General features: G+C 28.7%; 2 protein-coding genes and 1 non-coding gene across 4 annotated transcripts in view; 1 reads left to right on the plus strand and 2 right to left on the minus strand.

The window, feature by feature from the left end:
- Positions 1-14113, minus strand: part of LOC108691189 — a 24038-nt gene extending 9925 nt beyond the window's left edge. The window contains exon 1 of one of the 2 annotated variants that reach the window (XM_018198854.1): positions 14095-14113. The gene's annotated coding sequence lies outside the window, so the exon portion shown is untranslated. Of the gene's footprint in view, positions 1-4890; positions 5136-14094 lie in introns of those variants that run through there. The other variant, XM_018198853.1, reaches the window with a different exon arrangement.
- Positions 1-20774, minus strand: part of LOC108691188 (sestrin homolog) — a 177489-nt gene that overhangs the window by 152222 nt on the left and 4493 nt on the right. Inside the window, exon 4 of the mRNA XM_018198848.1 lies at positions 16346-16411. Within this exon, the coding sequence (XP_018054337.1) occupies positions 16346-16411 (66 nt within the window). The remainder of the gene's footprint in view (positions 1-16345; positions 16412-20774) is intronic.
- On the plus strand, positions 16647-16719 carry Trnak-cuu. Its single transcript has one exon. It is a non-coding gene; the product is annotated as a tRNA-Lys (tRNA).

Consider the following 20774-nt stretch of genomic DNA (forward strand, 5'->3'; position numbering starts at 1 on the left):
GGGAAATTCTTAAGTCAGAAGTCCGAAAATCGAATCCTCGGAATTATGAGGAAAAAAGTCATCCTGGAAGCTTGAGAAAAACATTAATCCTGAAGTTACCAGAAAAACTTGTGGAAACAATTCCAAGCAGATTAAATGCAGTTATTAAAGCTAAGGGTAGTCTCACGCACTATTAAAACTTAATATATTATTTAATATTATATTTTTTTTAATATTATTTTTATTTGTCCGATCAATTAATTTCGCGATTTTTATAGTTTTGTTGAGTCTATATATGTATCTGAAAATATAATTTTGACTAATATTAGAGATAAAAGTAAATCTCTGGAGAGAGTTTTTACTTCTAAATACTATTATTCTTTAAAAATTATATTATTTGGTGATACTGTATCAAAAAATAAATTTGTAATATCTGTGCCCAAACAATTAGTTTCGTGACTGTATATGTATTAATTTAATTTTGTGACCGAAAATACTGCTCTCGTATTTAGGTGACGTACTCACATTAACGGTCTTGTTTCTAATCTTATTATTAAATTAACTTTTTTATTCAGATTTTATTGGGATAACATTAATAAATAATACGCGACGGCGCATAAAAATAATTTGCTAATTAAAATGCAATTTTCGAAAGTAATATTTCGAATAAATGCAATTAAATACGCGACGGCGCATAAAAATTACATGTGTAATTATTAAACGCGTGCAATACCTGTACACTTCTTGCATTTTCTCAACGAACAAGTCAACCTACAACACATCTGTTTCGTCAGTACTTTTGACGCTTTCAGGAAACCGAGCTTGAACAAAAAGCGCTTATCTCGTCGCTTCGTCCTGGCTTCATACAAAACGTACGCGCAAACGATACGGATGAATTACATAACATCTAAATACTTTGACACGTAAAAACAGCGCAAAAAAGTGTAGACTTTTCAAGAAAAATATTTCATAATAATTTAATTCTTGACTTTGGAAATGTATGGAGTTGATGCTATATAAATATATGACGTATAATAACATATATATTAAAATCTTTTAATGTCAATTAAATCTTGTTTTTATTTTAACTTATGTATAAAACAAGTTGATTTTAATAATTAATATTTCATAACGTACTTACACATTATCTTCCCTCCTCTCTAAAATGAAATAATAAACACTACTTTTTAATCTCCAAGTTATACGTTTGAAAATTAATTATTATTATTGTAAGTAATACAACTTAAAAAAAATAATTGTCGTTCTTGAATAACGGCGTCAAAGCTAAACTATAACAGATAAAGTTTACATTAATATGAACTTTAGAACTACAATATAAATAGAACCGAATCTTGAAAAAGATTTGCATTCAGTATTCATTCCGCAAATTTTCGACAAAGCATGGCTGAATTTTAAAACAAATATTGAAGAAATTGCGTCATGAGGATAATTATATTCGTCGATTGTCATCCCTCAGCAGGTTTCAGAGTATCATCTGAATAACTTCTTAATTAAACAAAGAAACTTTTTGAAATTCAATCACCTAATTATACTACATTTATTCTAAGTAGTCTCAAAAATAACAAAGTTTATATATACTCAGAGAAAAAGATGTTTATATATTTTTAAATATTAATTTTAAGATATCAAAATGTTTTATTTCCCTCCATTTTTTAAATATTTAAAGTTTTAAACAAGTTTACAAAACAGTAAAAATTATTTTTATTCTTTAATTATATAAAGTGTTTCTGTTTGCAAACACATAAAAGTATTTAATTCTTAAAAGTAGATTTTATTTGGAAGCATAAAGATGTTTAATTTTTGCATTTTAAATTGAAAATGCCAAAATCAGTATTATTTTTAATAGTATTTAGTTCTTAGACGTATTTGCGTTTAAATTATGCGTCTCAATTAAATAATTTTCATATTGCAAATATATATGTAATTGTGTTATTGTATACTATTCATTAGTATACAATTTTACTCGATATAAAACATACATTTATATATTTTTCTCAATATAAAAATATAATCATGGCTTGGGTCAATTAGCAGTTACACGCAAATTATTTTTATGTTTTATATATTCATATATTATCATATATATTCATATATTCATATAATATTACTGTCATTAAATAATTTTAATTGAGTTTTTTACGCAACAACAAATGACGCAAGTGTCAATAATTAGAAACATTAAGCTGACGTTAAAAACAACGCTGACTTTGCACATTTTTCACGTTTAATCTTGAGTTTATTGGTTTCATGCTCCAATTTTCGTCGAGGATCAGCTAATAAATCGACAAACATTTAGATTAAATCATCTACGTATGTGATTATTCAAGATTTTTGCATATTCACGCCTGTCCAGATAAATTCTCCGAATCTTAGACTACATCTTTTTCCGAAATTAAAATTTGATACTTCAAATTTTTTTGTATTATTCTGCACGAAATTAACAATGATTATTGCTGTTAAATATATCTTATTGTTTATGTGCAAGTGCATTTTTCTATATGCAACATATTGTTTAAGTTTAAAATAGCTTATGGATTTAGCTATAAATATATAATATAAATATAATAAAAATTATTTAAAAATGTATAAATTTACCAAATGTGTAAAACACTCTTTTTAAACTCATTTTTTGTTCTAGTATAAAACACAAAAAGATAAAATTCTACTTCTAAGAAACGTGATTACTCAATTTACTTTTCTTTTAAATAACAATTATTTTTAATAAAAATATTTTCTTGATAATAGTTTTAAAACATACTTATTATAAATTTAAAAAATTTATTATCAAACAGAAATTTATTTTCTTTCGAATATTATAAAATTTTATCAAAAAAGCAACTTTATGGAATAAACAAATATTTTAATTCAATAATTTTGATTAAAGTATTAAACTGACAAGAATTCAAAATATATTTTAAATAAACGATGCATGTGATAAATTTTTAGTAAATTTGTAGTATATAAACTTTTGAAGTAAGTATTTTAATACAGTAAGTATTTTTCTGTGTAATACAGTAAGTATTTTTCTTTGATCTAGAAAACGTGAAAATAAAACTGGACATTAAATACAAAAGTGTTCGCACTTGGTCGTATGAAAATGTAAATCGGGTTGCATATCAACTCTTCATTATCTATTTTTATTTATATAATCGCATGACGAAACTAAAGCAAAGATCGCGAACAGAATTTAGTCATGTTTCAATACATATATTTAATCACAAATTTATGCGATGACATTGTGTACAGCTCGGATATGCGTTTACATAGGCGACAAGGGTCGTCACTTACCACTGCTTACAGTGAACGTTCGATATTAGCATTTTAGATGCGGCTAAGTGCATAGGATAACAATTTACGGAGTATACCAAAAGCTCGCTTCTCCCGTAACATTTAATTCAAATACATAACATGTAAAGCTCGAAGATTGTATACATTATGAAATAAATCTCATGTAAGCCGAAAACACCTCGGCAAAATAGTACGTGATCCTCAATTCTGTTCAACATAGACTTCTATGTTCAAGTTTTATTCATCTAGGAAATGAGTTTCTCTCAGTAATTTATATATTCTTAATATTGTATATGCAATATTATATAATTCGAGAGTCTTATTAGGTGAAAGTTGAAAACGTGTGAAAAAAAATGATATAGTAAAATTAAATGTAGAAAGAATATTTCAATCAATTTCAATCAATTTAACTTTCTCATATAAAAGATTAAATTACTGACCTAATTGCAAGCAATTTGACGAAAATTAAATTGTATTTTATCTGCATATGCTTTAATTAATCAATTAAATTTTCAAGTAATTGATAGAACTCTTCGATTCAATATTTCCTATCACTTTATTTGATTAATTTAATTTCAGAGACATGAATTATCGAAATATTCTTTGTCAAACATCAATAATAGCAGCCGAATAAAACATTCGCTAAAATATATTCCTAAACATTCTGCTATTTTATGAAATATTTCAAATATTTTCTATGGAAATTCTATGGAAATCCAATCGTAATTACGATTTCTTATTGAATCTTAAATAAGAGAGAGAATAATTAAAGCATTCGATTATACTTAAATGTGATCTTTTAGTCCACATATTGATTAGCGATCGTTATTCGAAAAATTCATTGTAAATTCCACGATCGGCACAACTGACGTCAACATAATATCGGCCATGTATTATTCATGTGCATTTAATATTTTAAATTTTTCGCAAAGTGGAAGTTTTTATTTCTTGCAAGAAGTTGCCGAAACGCACGAGAGCTTATTTTCCATCGTCCGATTGACCTAGAAAAACAAATCGCGCGATGCGATGCAAAATCGGAGCGCACATTTCCGCTATCGCACTTTTCAGTACACAATCACATCCAATAGTCAATAAAATGATTTTCGTCATAGATCATTCCATACGCAGCTTATTTAACATTACGCGTATATATTAACATAACGCGTATATGTCTTTGATGTATTCCGTATATAAACTCGACAACCGCTATTTATGATCTTAATAAATAATTTACTGTTGTATAAATATAATAATAGTTGCACAAAGAAATAAAATAAATAATTTTATCAGAAACTTAAATATTCTCAGTTATTTAAATGAAAGTTCTTATTCCAACAATATTTAAATGTTAATTTGCTGATAATAATCTTTTAGCATAATAAAAACTAAAAATAAATTTAAGAGCTTTACTTATTTCTTAATTATATAGAAAATTCTAAGTAAAAAATAATAAAGTCATATTTTTGCCAAAAAATAATATAAAGCAAATATTGTATAATAATATAAACAATAATAACCAAGTTTTATCAATTTTAAGTTTATCCACGAAATTCTAACGTAACGGGATTTCTTTCATTATTATGTATTCCTATTTTAGCGTACCTGCGAGATGGAAAAAATCTCGAATCACACCTCGACCTTGACATGTGCGGATTTTCTTCGTAACAGACAATTTTTAATGCAAATGAAGCGAGCAAAGCCTAAAACGTAGCACGCACGTTTGATGTGTAATAACGTCGCAGGCACCAGACCACGTGAAAACTCGTGATTCGATTATACGGTGTGTTAAATGTCTACCATTAAATATCAGCGGATTTGGAGCACAAGGTACCGTCCTACCTCAACGGCGTGCGATACGAAAGTGGGAGCCTGCGAGATGCGACGCAACGTTACTACCGGCCGGCTGGCAGGCAGGCTGCGCGCGTCTGTGTGTGAGTACACTATTCCGATTGACTCCGGCTGACAGAACCGGACGATGATTGGTTCAAAACTTGGGGGCACAGCTCGATCAAAGCAATTCTTTGGAATACAACAACTTGCGAGAATTATATCAATAAACACATAAACATGATAATTAAATTTGTTTGTGTCTCTTAATTTAAATACCTTCGAGACTCTATTAATTTTTGTCTAATCTAAATCCACCCCGCTATTCCAAAATTTAATTTTCAATAATTTCAATCTGTATTTTCAAAAAAAAATCTGCTTTTATGTATAAAGAATTAAATGAAATTTGTGAAAATTTACTATTTCATTTATTATTTTATCCACTATTTTTTCTTATTTCTATAATTAATTATCTTACTGTTATAAATATAAGATTTTTAATAGGATTTAGGAAATATTGAAATCAATGCGGAATTCAAAATTCTAAAATAAAAATAATTATTGTAGTTTTCGCTAATTTAGATTAGTATCATTGACACGCTATATTAAACATGCGATTTAAAAACACTGTGCTCGAGAATGTGCGGTGTTATTTTGTATGCGACCTTGTTTCTAGATTTATCGCTTTCACTTTGCTACGCATGTCATCCGCACGCAATGCCTACTATAAAACTAGTCTCTCTTCATTTAAAAACCATTGTCACAAATTTCATACAGATTATACAATGTATTTTATAATCCATAAAATTTATATTAGAAAGCAATTAATCGATTTCTCAAAAAATTTATCGCCAGTAAGAATGTTTGTTATCCAATTAGATAATATTAGGTGTGGCAAAAAATTCGTGGCGTTTTCCCGTTAGGTGGCATTAAAAAAACGCTACGAACTGTTTTCCACATCTAATATTATACATAATATGAATGAATTAGAATCTTATAAATTAGATGTTTATAATTAATTTCAAAAAAACTATTATATCATAAAAAATGTATCATTTCTATGATACTATTATTTATCTACAATATTAAAATATTTTAAGATTTGTAATAATTTTTAATTTTTTCATCACAATAGAAGAAAAACAGTAACGTACTTTAATTCTTATATGACATGCAATTTTTTTTTTATCTTTCTATATTTACATCAACAATTATATAAATTGTTGACACAAGGCCGCGATTATTTCCTAAGAAATTACAAAAAACGCACGTTTTACAGAAGAAAAAAAAACAGAACTGTAATGCAAAAAATTCCTGTTGCAAAATTTATCGAAAAAATTCTCGGTTGTCAGAAAAAAAATCTAAACTAATTATAATCCAAATAGAACTAAAAACTTCAAAAAGATTTCAATATAAAAAAATTTTTTTTTCACATAGCCATTAATTATCGAACAAAGATGCTTTTAATGTTTCAAGTGGTCTTTCGACAAGATCGTACTTACCATAAAGCTTTCTAGTAGTAAATTGGCTAGCCATATTTCATGGAAAAGGAAAAGAGACGATATAAAAACAGACTTTCACATTGTTATATACCATTCGCATTCATCTTCTTTATACGATTTATTTTAAAGTGCTGCTTCTCTCTTTTCTTTCTGTAATATATTTTTATTCTTCTTAAATATAAACGTATTACTTTCTTACTCGAGGAATCGAGGATTTTTAAAATAATATCTTAGAAAAATCGTAATAAGTTAAGATAACATTATTTGACAAAATATTTCATGAGATGTAGACGTACAATAGCTTATATTCAGTTGTACAGGAAATCATAACAAAGTCTCTATTCAATTTCAGTATTGATATTCCACATAATAATATGATTTCTAGATCTTTTTGTGGATACAATTTGCGTCATGTCAAATATCATTACATAAATATGAAATATTGATGTAACTTGAACTTAAAAGCTGTTTTCAAACATTCCGATAACTGTTACGAGTATAATTGGATGAGAAGAACCAATTATCATGGGAAACATAACAGCAAAAGAGAATAAAAAAAGATAAGAGAAAGGAAAGAGGAAAAGAGAAAGAGAGAATACCTTGAAGTGCATAGAAGTAATATTCGCAGTTTGTTTTAAAGAGATCATTCGCTTTGAAATCGATTTTGTCTAAGAATTGTATGACAATGGCAATTTTTATAGTTTATAGTAGCATGTCATTGTCATTTATACACCGATATGAGTTTTCTTTCCATTATTTGCTTATCTTATCGTATATCCCTCTTCTTTTTTTATCCTTCTGTTCTTTACTAATTTGCGCTAAAGATAAAGGTCATTTTACCGAACAATGTAAGGGAAATTAAATGACTCGGTATATGTATAGGTACTTATGAGGATAGCAAATTTCCCAAATGAGGTACAAAACATGCACTTTAAGTACCATGCTTAATACAGAAAGAGAAAAAAATGTTAAAAGAATATTTATTTGATGAAAATCATATGAAAGAAGTAATATTTAAATAATTTATTCCTTTCTACAATATTAATTAAAATACAGCTTCATTGAAATTGATATTATTTTATTTATATACCATATATTATTTATATGTAATGTTAAATAATTCTTCTCTTTTTATGCATCGTTTCAATAATAATAAATAGAATGATTATGATACATTTAACACATTATTTTATTAAATAATCGAAATTTAAAACTTTTCAATTATTCTTCTGTATATATGTGATAAACACCAGCAAACAATCTGCCCCGTACATATTCTCACGGCTGTTACCACAAACATCTAATATAGTAAGAAATTTCTCAACAAGCCAACTTAATGATTTGTGAACTTGAGAAACTATTCAACGAGAGATATTCGCGGCGCCATCCTGAAATTCCTTAAAATGTGGGTAAGAAGACATGAACAGTAACAAGAAGTATATAATCGAGCAAATGAAATGTTAAATGCATTTATGCGTCTAAATTATTTAACAAGCAGGGGAATATGAAATATTAATGCAGACATCTACGTCTGGAAAAAGTATTTTAATTTTGCACTTACTAGTGCTTATTTATTTTCTTCTTAGAAAATAAATCTTTCATATTTACGATGAACATTTAACGAATGTTGAATGAATTATAAAGAGATGAATTTACAGTTTAAAAAAAAATAAAATAAAATGAGACATAAATGTCGCAAGGTACTTAACTCATTTATCAAATTTTAATCTCTCAAACAGAAAATTTATTGCAAATTGCAAAACTCTGTCTTTATTTCGTAATCTGTCCTTGAAGAATTAAATAACGGATAATTAACAGACAAGTATTCGTTACCGATATGAAATCATTACAAAACTAAAAAAAGTAATTAGAACGATAATAACAAAAGTGATAACTTAAGTGATAAGAAGTAATATCATAATATCGGAAGCGTATCAGACTTCGACTAATCGATCCTATTGTGAATCGAATTCCTCGGTAAACTGACGTCCATGTTTGTCGTTACGATAGAAATCGGAACTCAAACAATACCCTTCCATAAAGAGAACTTATGTTTTAGCTCGGGTCTCGGCCACCCGCAGAAAGTATAACAGCGAATGAAACATTACTCCTAACGACAAGGAGGCCAATGATACTCTTAGTGATTTACAATCCGAAGAAATATTCTCTTGGGAATGATTAAGTCAGTAACATTCACGTCATTGAGTTTGATTAATGTCTTGTCGAATTAATAATGTCATTTTGATTTTAATAATAAACCACAATATTTCAATACTTCAATCCATATCCATAGAAATCTAAATAAAAATTCAGTTTCCAGCTCATTCTTAATTGTAAGCTTTTAACATCAAAAATTTTAAGCAAATAAACCTCTAATCAAATTGTTGTTGCGAAAAACAATTTTATGTCTCTGCTACCACAATATTGGTCTTTTATTACTAAATAGTTTCAAATCTATCTTATATATCTTACTTTTTATTAATAGACCATTTACTTGAAACTATAATTACCTCGAAAGAATTATAAGAGCAATTGGGAAAGAAAACGTAAAAGTCATTCATCATCTCGATCGATATCGATATCATATATTAATGTCGACAGAATTGACATTTCTATCACAGTAATAATTAAATTATGGTAGAAAGAGATTGTGAACAATTCTCTTACGATAATAATCTAAGAAGTAACATAAAGCCACACGCGAAGAGGTAATCGACACGGGAGTGATAAAGCATCATTCTAATATCATTCTAGAGAGATTATATACTTTCTTTTCAATATCAAATTAAAAAGTATTTCCTAAATCATTTACTCGATATTTTTTCAATAATATGCGATAAGTTTCTTAAAACAACAGCTCTTATGCAAATAGACTTAATTTAATCCGTTCAATTCCTTTCAAATTTTCTAAAAAATGTCATCTATAACATTTTAATGATCAGAATTAATTTTAGAATAAAATTAATAAAATTATCTTTGAAAACGAGGATGAAATATTAAATGCCGACCCACATCTTGCTAAGACTTCAATAATAGAAGGTATTCAAATGAATGCGGACACAAAAGGTATCAAATATCCTACTCATTTTCAATTCGCTACTGAACATATGCTCAACGTAATATTTCCATAGGTATTGCACTTGCGACGGATATTTATTTGCGCAGAGACCTTCGAAGCAGCGCATGGACTTCGTAAAGTCGAGTGAAATTTACATGAAATATCTCACTATTCCGTTGACTGTTGACCCTTTTTTCCGCGTTATCTCCTCGCTACTGCGTGCATCTATTTCGTGTCAATGATATCGTCGACAGCGAAAAATGGCGAGAGAGATCCGCAAGAGAAAGAGAGAGAAAGAGAGAAAGTCATTACGTATGCTGGCGTCCCGATAAACGCGTGTATAATTGTGTTACATAGCGCACTAACATCGTTACATCTTTGATAAATTATGCCGCAGCCGGGCGCAATATTTTTTTAATAAAATTACCAGCCAGAAAAAGCTTGCGAAGTGTATACCCTACGAGAGAGCATTGCGACGCATCGCATAAATGTCATTGAATATTTCAAACTTCGTCAGTGTTCGTTCACTAAGCTCTAGAGCCTTTGCATATATTTTGTTTACGTTATATTAAAAATTAGCTTGAGAGACGCTATCTTCTTTTGCTATCTTCTAACACTCATTTTTTATCGATTTATCGAAGGCACAATGCTTAAGTTCAACATACATTATGTCATACATAATAGTACTGTAGGTCACAAAATTTCACTTTTTTTTATGTTAAATTGATTTATTAAGGTGTTTCTTATGTAGTAGTATTTCTTATGCTGATTTCAAATTTATTTGTCAAATTTATAAGGAGAGCAAAGTTTTTGAGTAACATACTTTTAAAAATTCCTCTCTATTTATTTCTTCTGCTCTTAGAAATAAATGATTCATATAAAATAGAATTAAATTTAATGATTTTCTATTCATAGTATTATAAAAAACTTTAAACAAAAATAAATTATTTTAATTAACACACATGTAAATATGACTGGGTTATTTGTGTCTTGCACATTTCTTTTCTTCGAAAAACCAGAAGCATTAAGTAATTAGTTATGATGTTTATATATAATTCTTTTTTAAAAAAGTACATCACTTTATAAATTCTTTCTAAAGATGTTAAAGTATTAGTTAGTTAAAATATTGTAAGAGTATAATTTTTGTATATTTGTTAAAGTAAGTTGTATATTTGTGAAAATTAATCGAGGACACAAATGACCAGTATAATAAAAGAATAGGAAAATCATCGTATCATGTATGTTAAGAGTTGAAAGAAAAAACTTTTTTGTAGCTGTTATTAACGAAAGTATAAGTTTTTAAAAAGAGATATGTCAGTTATAAAAAATTTAGAGCCTGTAAGATAAATTCTAATCCCATTTTCAGAATTAGCATAAAAATTAACCAAATTTACACATTTAATAAAATCATTGATTAATGTAATCAACAGCATTTTCAATACTTTATAAAATATTATTTGTATAAGTTTACTGTTTCTAAATAACTTATGTAATAACTATCCAAAAAATAAAGTTTTACATAACACTTTTCTAACGTTTTCTTTTGTTAAAAAAACATTCAGTAAATTAATCGACTAAAGGAAAACTTCTAATCAACTCTCCTCGGAAAAAAAAAATGTTACATTAGCAACCCCGTGGAAATAAAAACGAAATGAACTGAAAATGAACTTCGGATTAAATGTCGCAACGAAAATTATAATACCGTAATTCCACAGCTTGATTTGTCATTTGCAGTTATTGTGAGCGAATTACGATTCCGAATTCTGTAGCAACGTTTCATAGTTGCCATGGAAATTGCTTTGACGACGGTTTATTGGTTTCGCAACTAGATGTAACATAATTAAGCGGCAGCGCACATGACATGCCGATTCCGTGTTGCTGCACCTCGCGCCGAAACGAGCTGCAACTTTAAACAATGCATACACAACGAATAGTAACTTTGGTGGAAAAGAGAATATCACTTTCAACTTTTAACTTTATTTCCTACGCATTATGATAGTACGAAGAGAGCAGAAATAGAAGATAATTCGCGAACAAGGTAAGATAGTCACTATTGTCGTCGCGTCCATCGCTTTTCTGCGGGATCTTTCAAAACGTCGGATCATGAAATTAAAGCAATTGCTACCTTCTATTCATAGGAACCATTACGTCAAATTGATAAATGCACGCGAGCACCGACGACAATTGACGCATTAAAGAAGACGAGGCGCGATGTCAACGACCTGTAGGTAATCATATATAGATAAAGATGACGTCAGATAGAAACCATTTGAACAATATGACCAATTTTTTGTAGTATTCTAATATGTATAATTTTTTTTTGCGTCGAGAAAAACAAATAATTTAACAGGCATTATCAATTAATAAAACCTCAATGTTGAAAAAAAATGTTAAATATTTTACAAAAAATATATATTTATAGAACTTTCATAAATCGTTATTTTAATAACTCCCTATTAATAATTTCTAAAATTAATGATATCCTCATTAAATCTTCAGTTACATTGAGCGATGTATATATATCTCCAATTTTATATACAACATATCGAAATGTCAAAATGGAATTAATTAGGAGCTAATATAAATATCATTAACGGAATAAACCGTATGCTAACCCTTTACGGCAAAGGGCTCTTGCATGCTGTGGGCTTTAAGTTAAGCGAGCTGAATACCATGCTCCAATACGCAATTAATAGTCACTTATCACAAAGGAAAAAAATAACGTTAATAGAAATAAAATGAAGAACTTAATAAACTTAATAAATTTTGAATAAATTTAATATGTAGTGAATATAAATAATGTATTGGAGAAATAAATGCTAAACAGGAAAAATCCGTACTATTGAACGTACGTCTTGGAACGAAAAACAAGTGATGCAATTTTAACAATCGGAAATATAAAACAGATATTGATCGCAGATATGGGACATTTGTCGTTTGTCTTCGTAAGTGCGTTATCAGCGAGATTGCGCAGATTGTGAGACGAAGGAAAACAAATGAGATTGAAGATTCAATTCGGACTTTAATGGAGCTTCTATATAAAGCATGTACGAGTTATTCGCAATCGCTTGACCAAGGAACAATATTCATTGACCCGGTCAAGATTCCCGTTAATTTTTATCCCCTCCTTTTACCCCTCGCGTTCTATTTTTCACAAAAAAAACTTCGAATGTTTCTGCAACATGACGCGCAAATTGGTTGTGGTGTCAGAAATTTAGGTCACATCGTATTCGGTTTCGAGAAATAGTGACCAAATTGCGCTATGCGGCAGCTACTATCGCTTTTCCGGATAAAGTGAAACTTCGTTTATTCTCGATACATAGTACCGGTTCCTCAATACCTAGGGAACTACTATAAAATAGAACGCGTTCGATAATATTCCTTGGAAATTGACCTGCAAGGATGTGAGATAGTTATAGAAGAGAGAATCTGATATTTCCGAGTGATTCAATAAAAGTGTCGAAATAGGACAATAAAATTTCTTATAGAAAAGCGAAAGAAATAAGAACTAAGAAATATAATCCATAAGTTGCAACGTTATCCTTGGAATATTATAAAGAGTAAAAATAGTAACATGATACCTCTATATATGCGTGACAAAAATACATTCGTAATCAATATGTTGCGAAATGAATTTTTACAGTTAATATCTTCAAATAGCATCATGCATTTACATAATCTACTATGCAGTTTCTTTCTGCAATACCTATTCTTGCTCGCATTCAAGAATGCCGAGCATGATATCGCGAGCATGATATTGCACACATGACAAATGGATCGCGTGTCAGTTATACAAGTAAGATCTTGCACAGATCTGAAGAAAATGATAAAAATGACCGAATGACGATACATCATCGCTTCATATTTAAGTTCTCGATGATCGATAGTTATTTCGTGTTCGGTGACGCGGAGAACGTACAGGATAACATAAAGATGACAGACGAATCAATAAGCAATAAATCATGTCAGAAAGATTTTTTATGTTAAATTAAAATTATATCCGAGAAATTGAATTATTCGTAAGAGAGATCTTTATCATTTAATTGAAAAATTGTGATATTTTCTTTTCAAAGAACCTAATGATAAAAAAATTTTTATCATTAAACCAAATATTTTCATGATAAATAATTCACCTCCTACATAAAGTTTTTCAAATTACGTTTTTTTTTGCTATCTTTTAGTCAAGTCAAGTTTATTTCTTATATGTATAGTAATGTGCACACTTCATAATTTTTATATTATATATGTAAAGAATAATATCGTCATAAAAATATTTTTTCTAAAATAAAAAATTAATACCTCTACAAAACTATTTTTTTAAAGTATCACGATTTTTTTAAAGTATCACGATTTTTGTACATGAATGAAACCATCGTGTGCAATTTGTTTGTAGAAAATTATGTATTTATTTACACTTACCTGATTTATTACAGAAATGTGGTAATTGCATTTCAGAGAACACATTTTAATCACTTTTTTTTTATAATAAAGATTGTAAAGATTACGAGATTTTATTAGAAAAAAAAAATAAATATCGTAGTGCTTTTCTTGTTAAAAAGAGATTAACGAAACAAGAATATTAGTTTCACACATTAGTTTCACATTTTCCAAGACGCACTGTTTCTAATTCTGCGATGCTGCAATCGATCATAATTGAAATGATGATATTTATGAATGGCAGCATATTTTTATTTTCTTTCACATATCGAAAAAAATCACATATCAATATATATATATATAGCACGTGCGGATAATCGCGCGTTCGATGCACATTTACACGATAATTTGAACTGATACATTTCTTCCTTACTTAATGCAAACGCATCAGCAGATGCGACTCATAATCTTATCTAAACTGAGATAGCATTTATTAAATACCATGAGATCGCGTAAAAAAATTCAATATTATGATCCATAAATTATCGCATTATATAATACTATATCCGATAATAACATAGATCGCAAGAGCCCGATCTCTTTTGAAATATAGATCGCGATAAACTTGTTTATTAGTAGCCATAAAATAAATTGCAAAATGAGTTTCGTGTTAATGTGTGCAACGCATAGCACATTGCGTCAGCAATTCTCGAGCGTAAAATGCGATTCGAGTGTCATTACTGAAAATACATTGCAATTCATAGCAACAAAGGATTATTATTATAATAACAGACATCAATAATAATTTAGATTATTAATTAAAATTTGTTATACATCATTGAAAACTACACTACTTTACTTTATAACCATTTTTTAAAACACAAAAATTCATTATTTGAGAATGTTCCAATTTCATTAAACAGCATTAACCTATACAATTGCTAATTACAATACTGTTTAGAACCGCGCGAATAATTTGATCATTGGCGCCACCTGTCAATCGATTAAAACAACCGATATATTCTTTCCTCTAATCCTACATTGATAAAATAAAGAAATTCAATTTCTTGCAAAATAAAATTAAGTGAGAAATTAAAAATAACAATATTCTTGTATTAATATTCGCAATTCTAATAAATATACTTTAAAAATTATAGAAAATAAAAAAATAAAAAATTAGATAATTTACATATTAATTATAATTTTTTTATAACTCTTTTTTTATAAATATAAATAAAAGTTTTTCAAAAATAAAAATAACTTATAAAAATTTTTTTCATCTCTGTAAGATTATACGTGCATCAACTCGATCGGCAATGTAGTTTTCTTCATAGACAAAAAGTGCAAAAAATGCATTTCAGCAACCAATACTTACAAATAATTAAAATAAATTAAAGGTCACTGAGAGCAACTGAGTATTATCGATTTAATACCCGGTATACGTGCGCTAATCGTCTGCATCAGTCGACTCATTACCGACTATTGCCAATCAGCTGGAGAAATCATTGACGTTACGAGCGTTAACGCGGTGGCCCAGATTTCGCAGCAACATCAACCAATTTTTCACGTCCCACTTTTTGTCGTGACTGATCGCGAGTACAATAAACTAACCGTGCCGATCTCTAATGAAAAAAAAAATAAATACAGGAAAACCACATTTTAATAAGAATTACCGCAGATTTATTATCTGTATCAACAATTATTACATTCATCGAAATCCCATTTATCGATTTTAATCAAGAAAAGTGTTTATGACATTGTAGCAAATTAAAATAGATAGCATAGTTAAAAATAAAATATTTCTAAATAAATTACATAATAATAATAATAATCATAAAATTATATTATAAACGTGATCTTTACAAATTTATCTTTACAAATAAGAGTGATTGTATTCTGAATAGTTTTTACCATCGCTTTACTATCTAATAAGATGTTCACTCTTATTTATCTTAAAGTACATGCTACTTTAGGCGAATGTGATATCGAATTGAAAATCATATTTTCGCACAAGATAACCGTAATGTTGAATCAATGACGAATTAAGTGATTTAATGCATCAAAACCGTATCGAAATTCCCATTAAAACCATACAAATATTAATTATAATACAAATATTAATTATAATAATACTATCGCAGTTCGAATCTTCGTTTCCTTTCAAAAATATAATCGGATCCAAAAAAACAAGTTATGTCTCGATTAACGTTATCAAACGCTCATTAGACCGGCCATAAACACAAGCTGGCATACTAATCTACAAAAGCAATTGATGACATGCAAAGATACTTACCTCCGAGAGAGGGACGAAGGCACTAGGTCCATCAAAGGCGGGCACCGGTACTGGAAGTCCTCTCTCCTGCAAAAAAAACAAATTTTTAATTTTATTATTCGTGCGCCTAATTTCGAATAAATTTTCAATTCGAACAAATTTTCTTGACTGCGTTCAGTTATTCACGAATATTAAAAATCTAATAATTCATGTTACGTATACTATAGATTTTTATAATACTGGCAGTATATATTAGAACATTAATCATCTGTATGCCTAATTTCACTCGGAAAAGATACAAAAAGGAAGCACTCTATCAACAGCCCGGCTAGCTCAGTCGGTAGAGCATGAGACTCTTAATCTCAGGGTCGTGGGTTCGAGCCCCACGTTGGGCGAATCTTTTGTATAACTTTACCTATAGACCGCGAAAAATTTTTTTTAATTTTTATAAAATTTTTTTTTTAAATCATTGCGACAACTAATGAGATTAAAATATTTTCTGCAATAAAAATAATATTAGAATAAATATAGCAATTCGGCGAACAATTTAACACGATGAGAACATTTTTCACGATGAGAAAAAATATTTATTTTTATCGTCTCCATTTCCGACTGTAATTAATTAAAATATCTCTCTTTAAAAACAGCTATATTTACGTAAAAAAAAATTGTATTTAAATTAAAAATGAAAGACTGAGAGAATCAACAACGAATGGAATCAAATAATTGCTTTAATTTAATTGCGTTATAACTGGTAATGCTTTATATCTTCATTTAAAAAATATTTTATTAGTTAGAATGATTAATATTTGATACGAGATATGAATTTCCCGAGTGTTCGTTCATTAATAAAATTATTATATTACGACTGAAATTCGATATTTGCAAATAATATATTTTATCTTCTACGTTAGTAAAAAATAAAAGTTAGGAGAATATTTTTGTCTACTGATATTCGACTGTATGTAAAGAGGTAGAATAATTAAAGATATTTCACAAATTATACGCGATTATCGATGTCGCGATATGAAGCACTGTGTTTTATGTATAAAACTTCTTTTCTTTTCCTGACTTCCTGCCGGCTTCGTGCCTGAAAATTGTTCTACACTATGTATAAAGCTTTACACACAAGTCGTATCGATCAGCCTCGAGTGTGACAATATCAGTGAACAGAGCGGCGGATACTATTCGTGTCTACGTGTGTAATCTACATTTTTTATCTTGCTATTAACAGATGAAATATCCCTTAAATTGACACGTCATCCTTATCCCATATCCATCTGTTTCACACTTTTAATTCAACATAATTTATTTAAGACAATATTTAAGATCATTTGTTAAATAGATAAATTTAGCTGACTCTTATGTATTTTTTTATACTGATTCTGAAAATGAGGTTAGAATTATTCTAGATAGTCTAATTTTTTGTAACCGACATATTTTATTTGTTTAAAAACTTATATTTTACTAATAATAGCTCGTCATACAGAATCTTTTTCTTAATTAAATTAAACAAACAAAAATTAAGCAATTAAGAAAAATAATAATCCTATTTTCAATCAAAGTAGATCTGATTTTTAGTGCGAAATTTAAACCCTAAGATCTGCTTTGACTAAAAATAAGATTATTTCTCAATTAATTAATTTCTTTTTGTTAGAAGCCGTTTAACGAATAGAAAATCATATTAAATTCAGTAGCTATTCCCTTTGAATAATTTATTTATGTCTAAGAAAATATGAGTAAAAGAATTTTTAAATGCATATTACTGTAAAAAATTCTGCAGTCATAATTTGACAAACTTTCAACCCAATCAACCTAACCCAAAAAAATATTATAAAAAACATTCTACCAGATTAAAAAAGTACATAAAAAAAGTAAAATTTTGTCGACTAGTATTATAAAAAAATAAATAGAATTACAAATGCACCTTAATAATAAACATTCACATACAAATTGAAACTTTATAGTGCAGGAAATATATTCATATCTTTTTTTCAAACTTTCACAATTCACATACTAATCAGAGTGACCCATATATAACATACTATTTTTAAAATTAATATTTAAAAAAACAACAAAGAAATATGGTATGTTTCTTTGATCTGGAAAATTCAAAGATAGGCGATTATTTTTACGATCTACTTTCATCTTACTACCAGAAACGAATGAGGCCCGAATATATTACTTTGCGCGCGATGTTCTTGCGAAAGTTCGAGAAAACAAATGACACTAAAATAATCCAAAGTTGTTGGCCAGAAACATTTTTTTAAATGTCCTTTATTTTACACGATCATCTCGATTTAAAATATTTATGATATGAGACCGTTTGCTTGCTTTATACAGGAACTTGCAATGCATAAAATTATATCGCCAATATTGTTAGATATTTTCTTGAATGACTGCATTGTTGCATAAATTAGATCAATTCTCGTGGTAATTCTTTCCACGGAAAAAGATTAACTGCCACCATAATAAGATTAATGACCGGCATAGAACTTGAAGGTTCAGAAAGAGCAACTCTGCGATAGGCTAAAGTTGCTTTAACCGCGAACTGCCTAGGTACGAGATATTTTTAGGCCGCAGTTCAAACGCCTCCCCAAATAACCAGTCAAAACAAGTCCATTAATATATAGTCAACGGTTACTCTGGTTTATCTTTTATGCATAAGCACATCCTTCGTCAGATTATTCCCACGTATTCATTTTCGAACTTATTTCAAGATAATAATTTCATAAGGTAATCATTTTTTGTCCAGTCATCAACTACTGTCCACCTCTAGTCTTATTATAGTTAAATTTTCAAGATATCTCGAAACTAATTGCACTAAGGTGAGATCAAAGTACATATTTAAGTACAATTTTTTCTCCAAAGAAGTGAAATTTTATTCCAAAGGTCAAACAATGGTTACTTTCAATTGCAAGCCCAAATAGCTACTCTCTAACGCGAAACACAATAGTTTATTTATTAAAGGAACCATAAAGTAGCGGCACATTAAAAGTGGAGATACAGAGTCACAGCAGCATAAGAATCGCACTCGGCAGTTACTCTTCACGAAGGACTCGGATAAATTACCGCAAAGCTGGAGAGATAAAGCTTGAAATATTCTGGACAATTTCAATTCCGCTGCAGAATGTATACAGGGTATCTCAGAATTATTGCATTTGCTCCGCCTGAGCTAGAAGTACCGAAATTTCGAGCTAAAGAAAATGGCGATTGCTACAAAATTACATGAATAAGTCCTGCTTTTATTTTCAATTTCAACAAAAATTAAAATTAATTAAGAACAAGATTCAAACTTTTTTAAACTAAAATGGTTATAATTTTAAAGGAAGTTAAAATACGAATCATATAATATATCGTAACTTTTTTATTTTAAATTAAATTCTTAATTTTAACAAAAAATAAAATTAATTATAAATAAGACTCGAACTGTCCTGAAATTAGAAAAGCTGTAATTTTGTTAAGGTTCAAACAAAAATAGAATCATATAATTCTATCCCTTAACTTTAAATTAATTAATAAATAATAATCAAAGTCTTATAATAATCAATTTTTATTTGCCATAAAAACTGACAATAACTTTACGTTTTTTTTTTCACAAAAATAGAGAGCTCGTCCAGCAGAGACAGGTGTGACATTTTTTAAATATCCCGCATATACAGTATCCTTATCTTGGTCGACTATAACGTTTTCAACTTTGCTTCATGTTGTCTAATAAACTTGAAACGTGGATACTCAGCGAGAAACGACGAGTTCGGAATATAAACTTCAATAGAATCGTTACGAAAGAATTTCGGCCGAGTGCACGCAAGAGTGTAAACTTCACAACTATGCTAACGTCTGTCCTCCCAAGATTTCACGAGCGAAATTTTGAACGACGACACATCTAGGCTATCCGTTATCTTTCGCATCGGTCGTTTCGCAAAGATTTTTTTCTCTTCCGGAATGTCGGAATGTCTCTGTGTGCTCTGACTCACGGCACACAGTGCGATATTTAATTCCCGTCGGAGACTACACACATAGATAATCACGGACAATAATGATAAGCCGTCTTTTGCAGCTTGCTTTACTGCACCTCTTAAAATCTAAAAGATTCAACACATAAGACAAGAATAATATTTGTGTTTCATGAAAGCAAATTGAATTAACTGAAAACTAATATTAATTTCAAAATTTAAATAAAGAAAATTAATAGATTCTAAAAGAAAATTAATAGATTCTAAAAAATTTTTTTTAATAAACTTCTATTAAAAATATGACTAGACCTAAAACAACAAATAAAAAAATAATTATTTCAAAATATAATACTGTAGTATAAAATAGCTTTAACCTCGAAATCTAATTTAAGATAGTTGCCAATTAATGTTAACGCAGATTTATTTAAACACGAAAGACGTTATTTGGCGCATTAGCCAAATCCAATATTCCGAAATAAATCCGAAATAATTTT

The sequence above is a fragment of the Atta colombica genome, unplaced genomic scaffold, assembly GCF_001594045.1.
Source record: "Atta colombica isolate Treedump-2 unplaced genomic scaffold, Acol1.0 scaffold41, whole genome shotgun sequence".
In the NCBI taxonomy this organism is placed as follows: domain Eukaryota; kingdom Metazoa; phylum Arthropoda; class Insecta; order Hymenoptera; family Formicidae; genus Atta; species Atta colombica.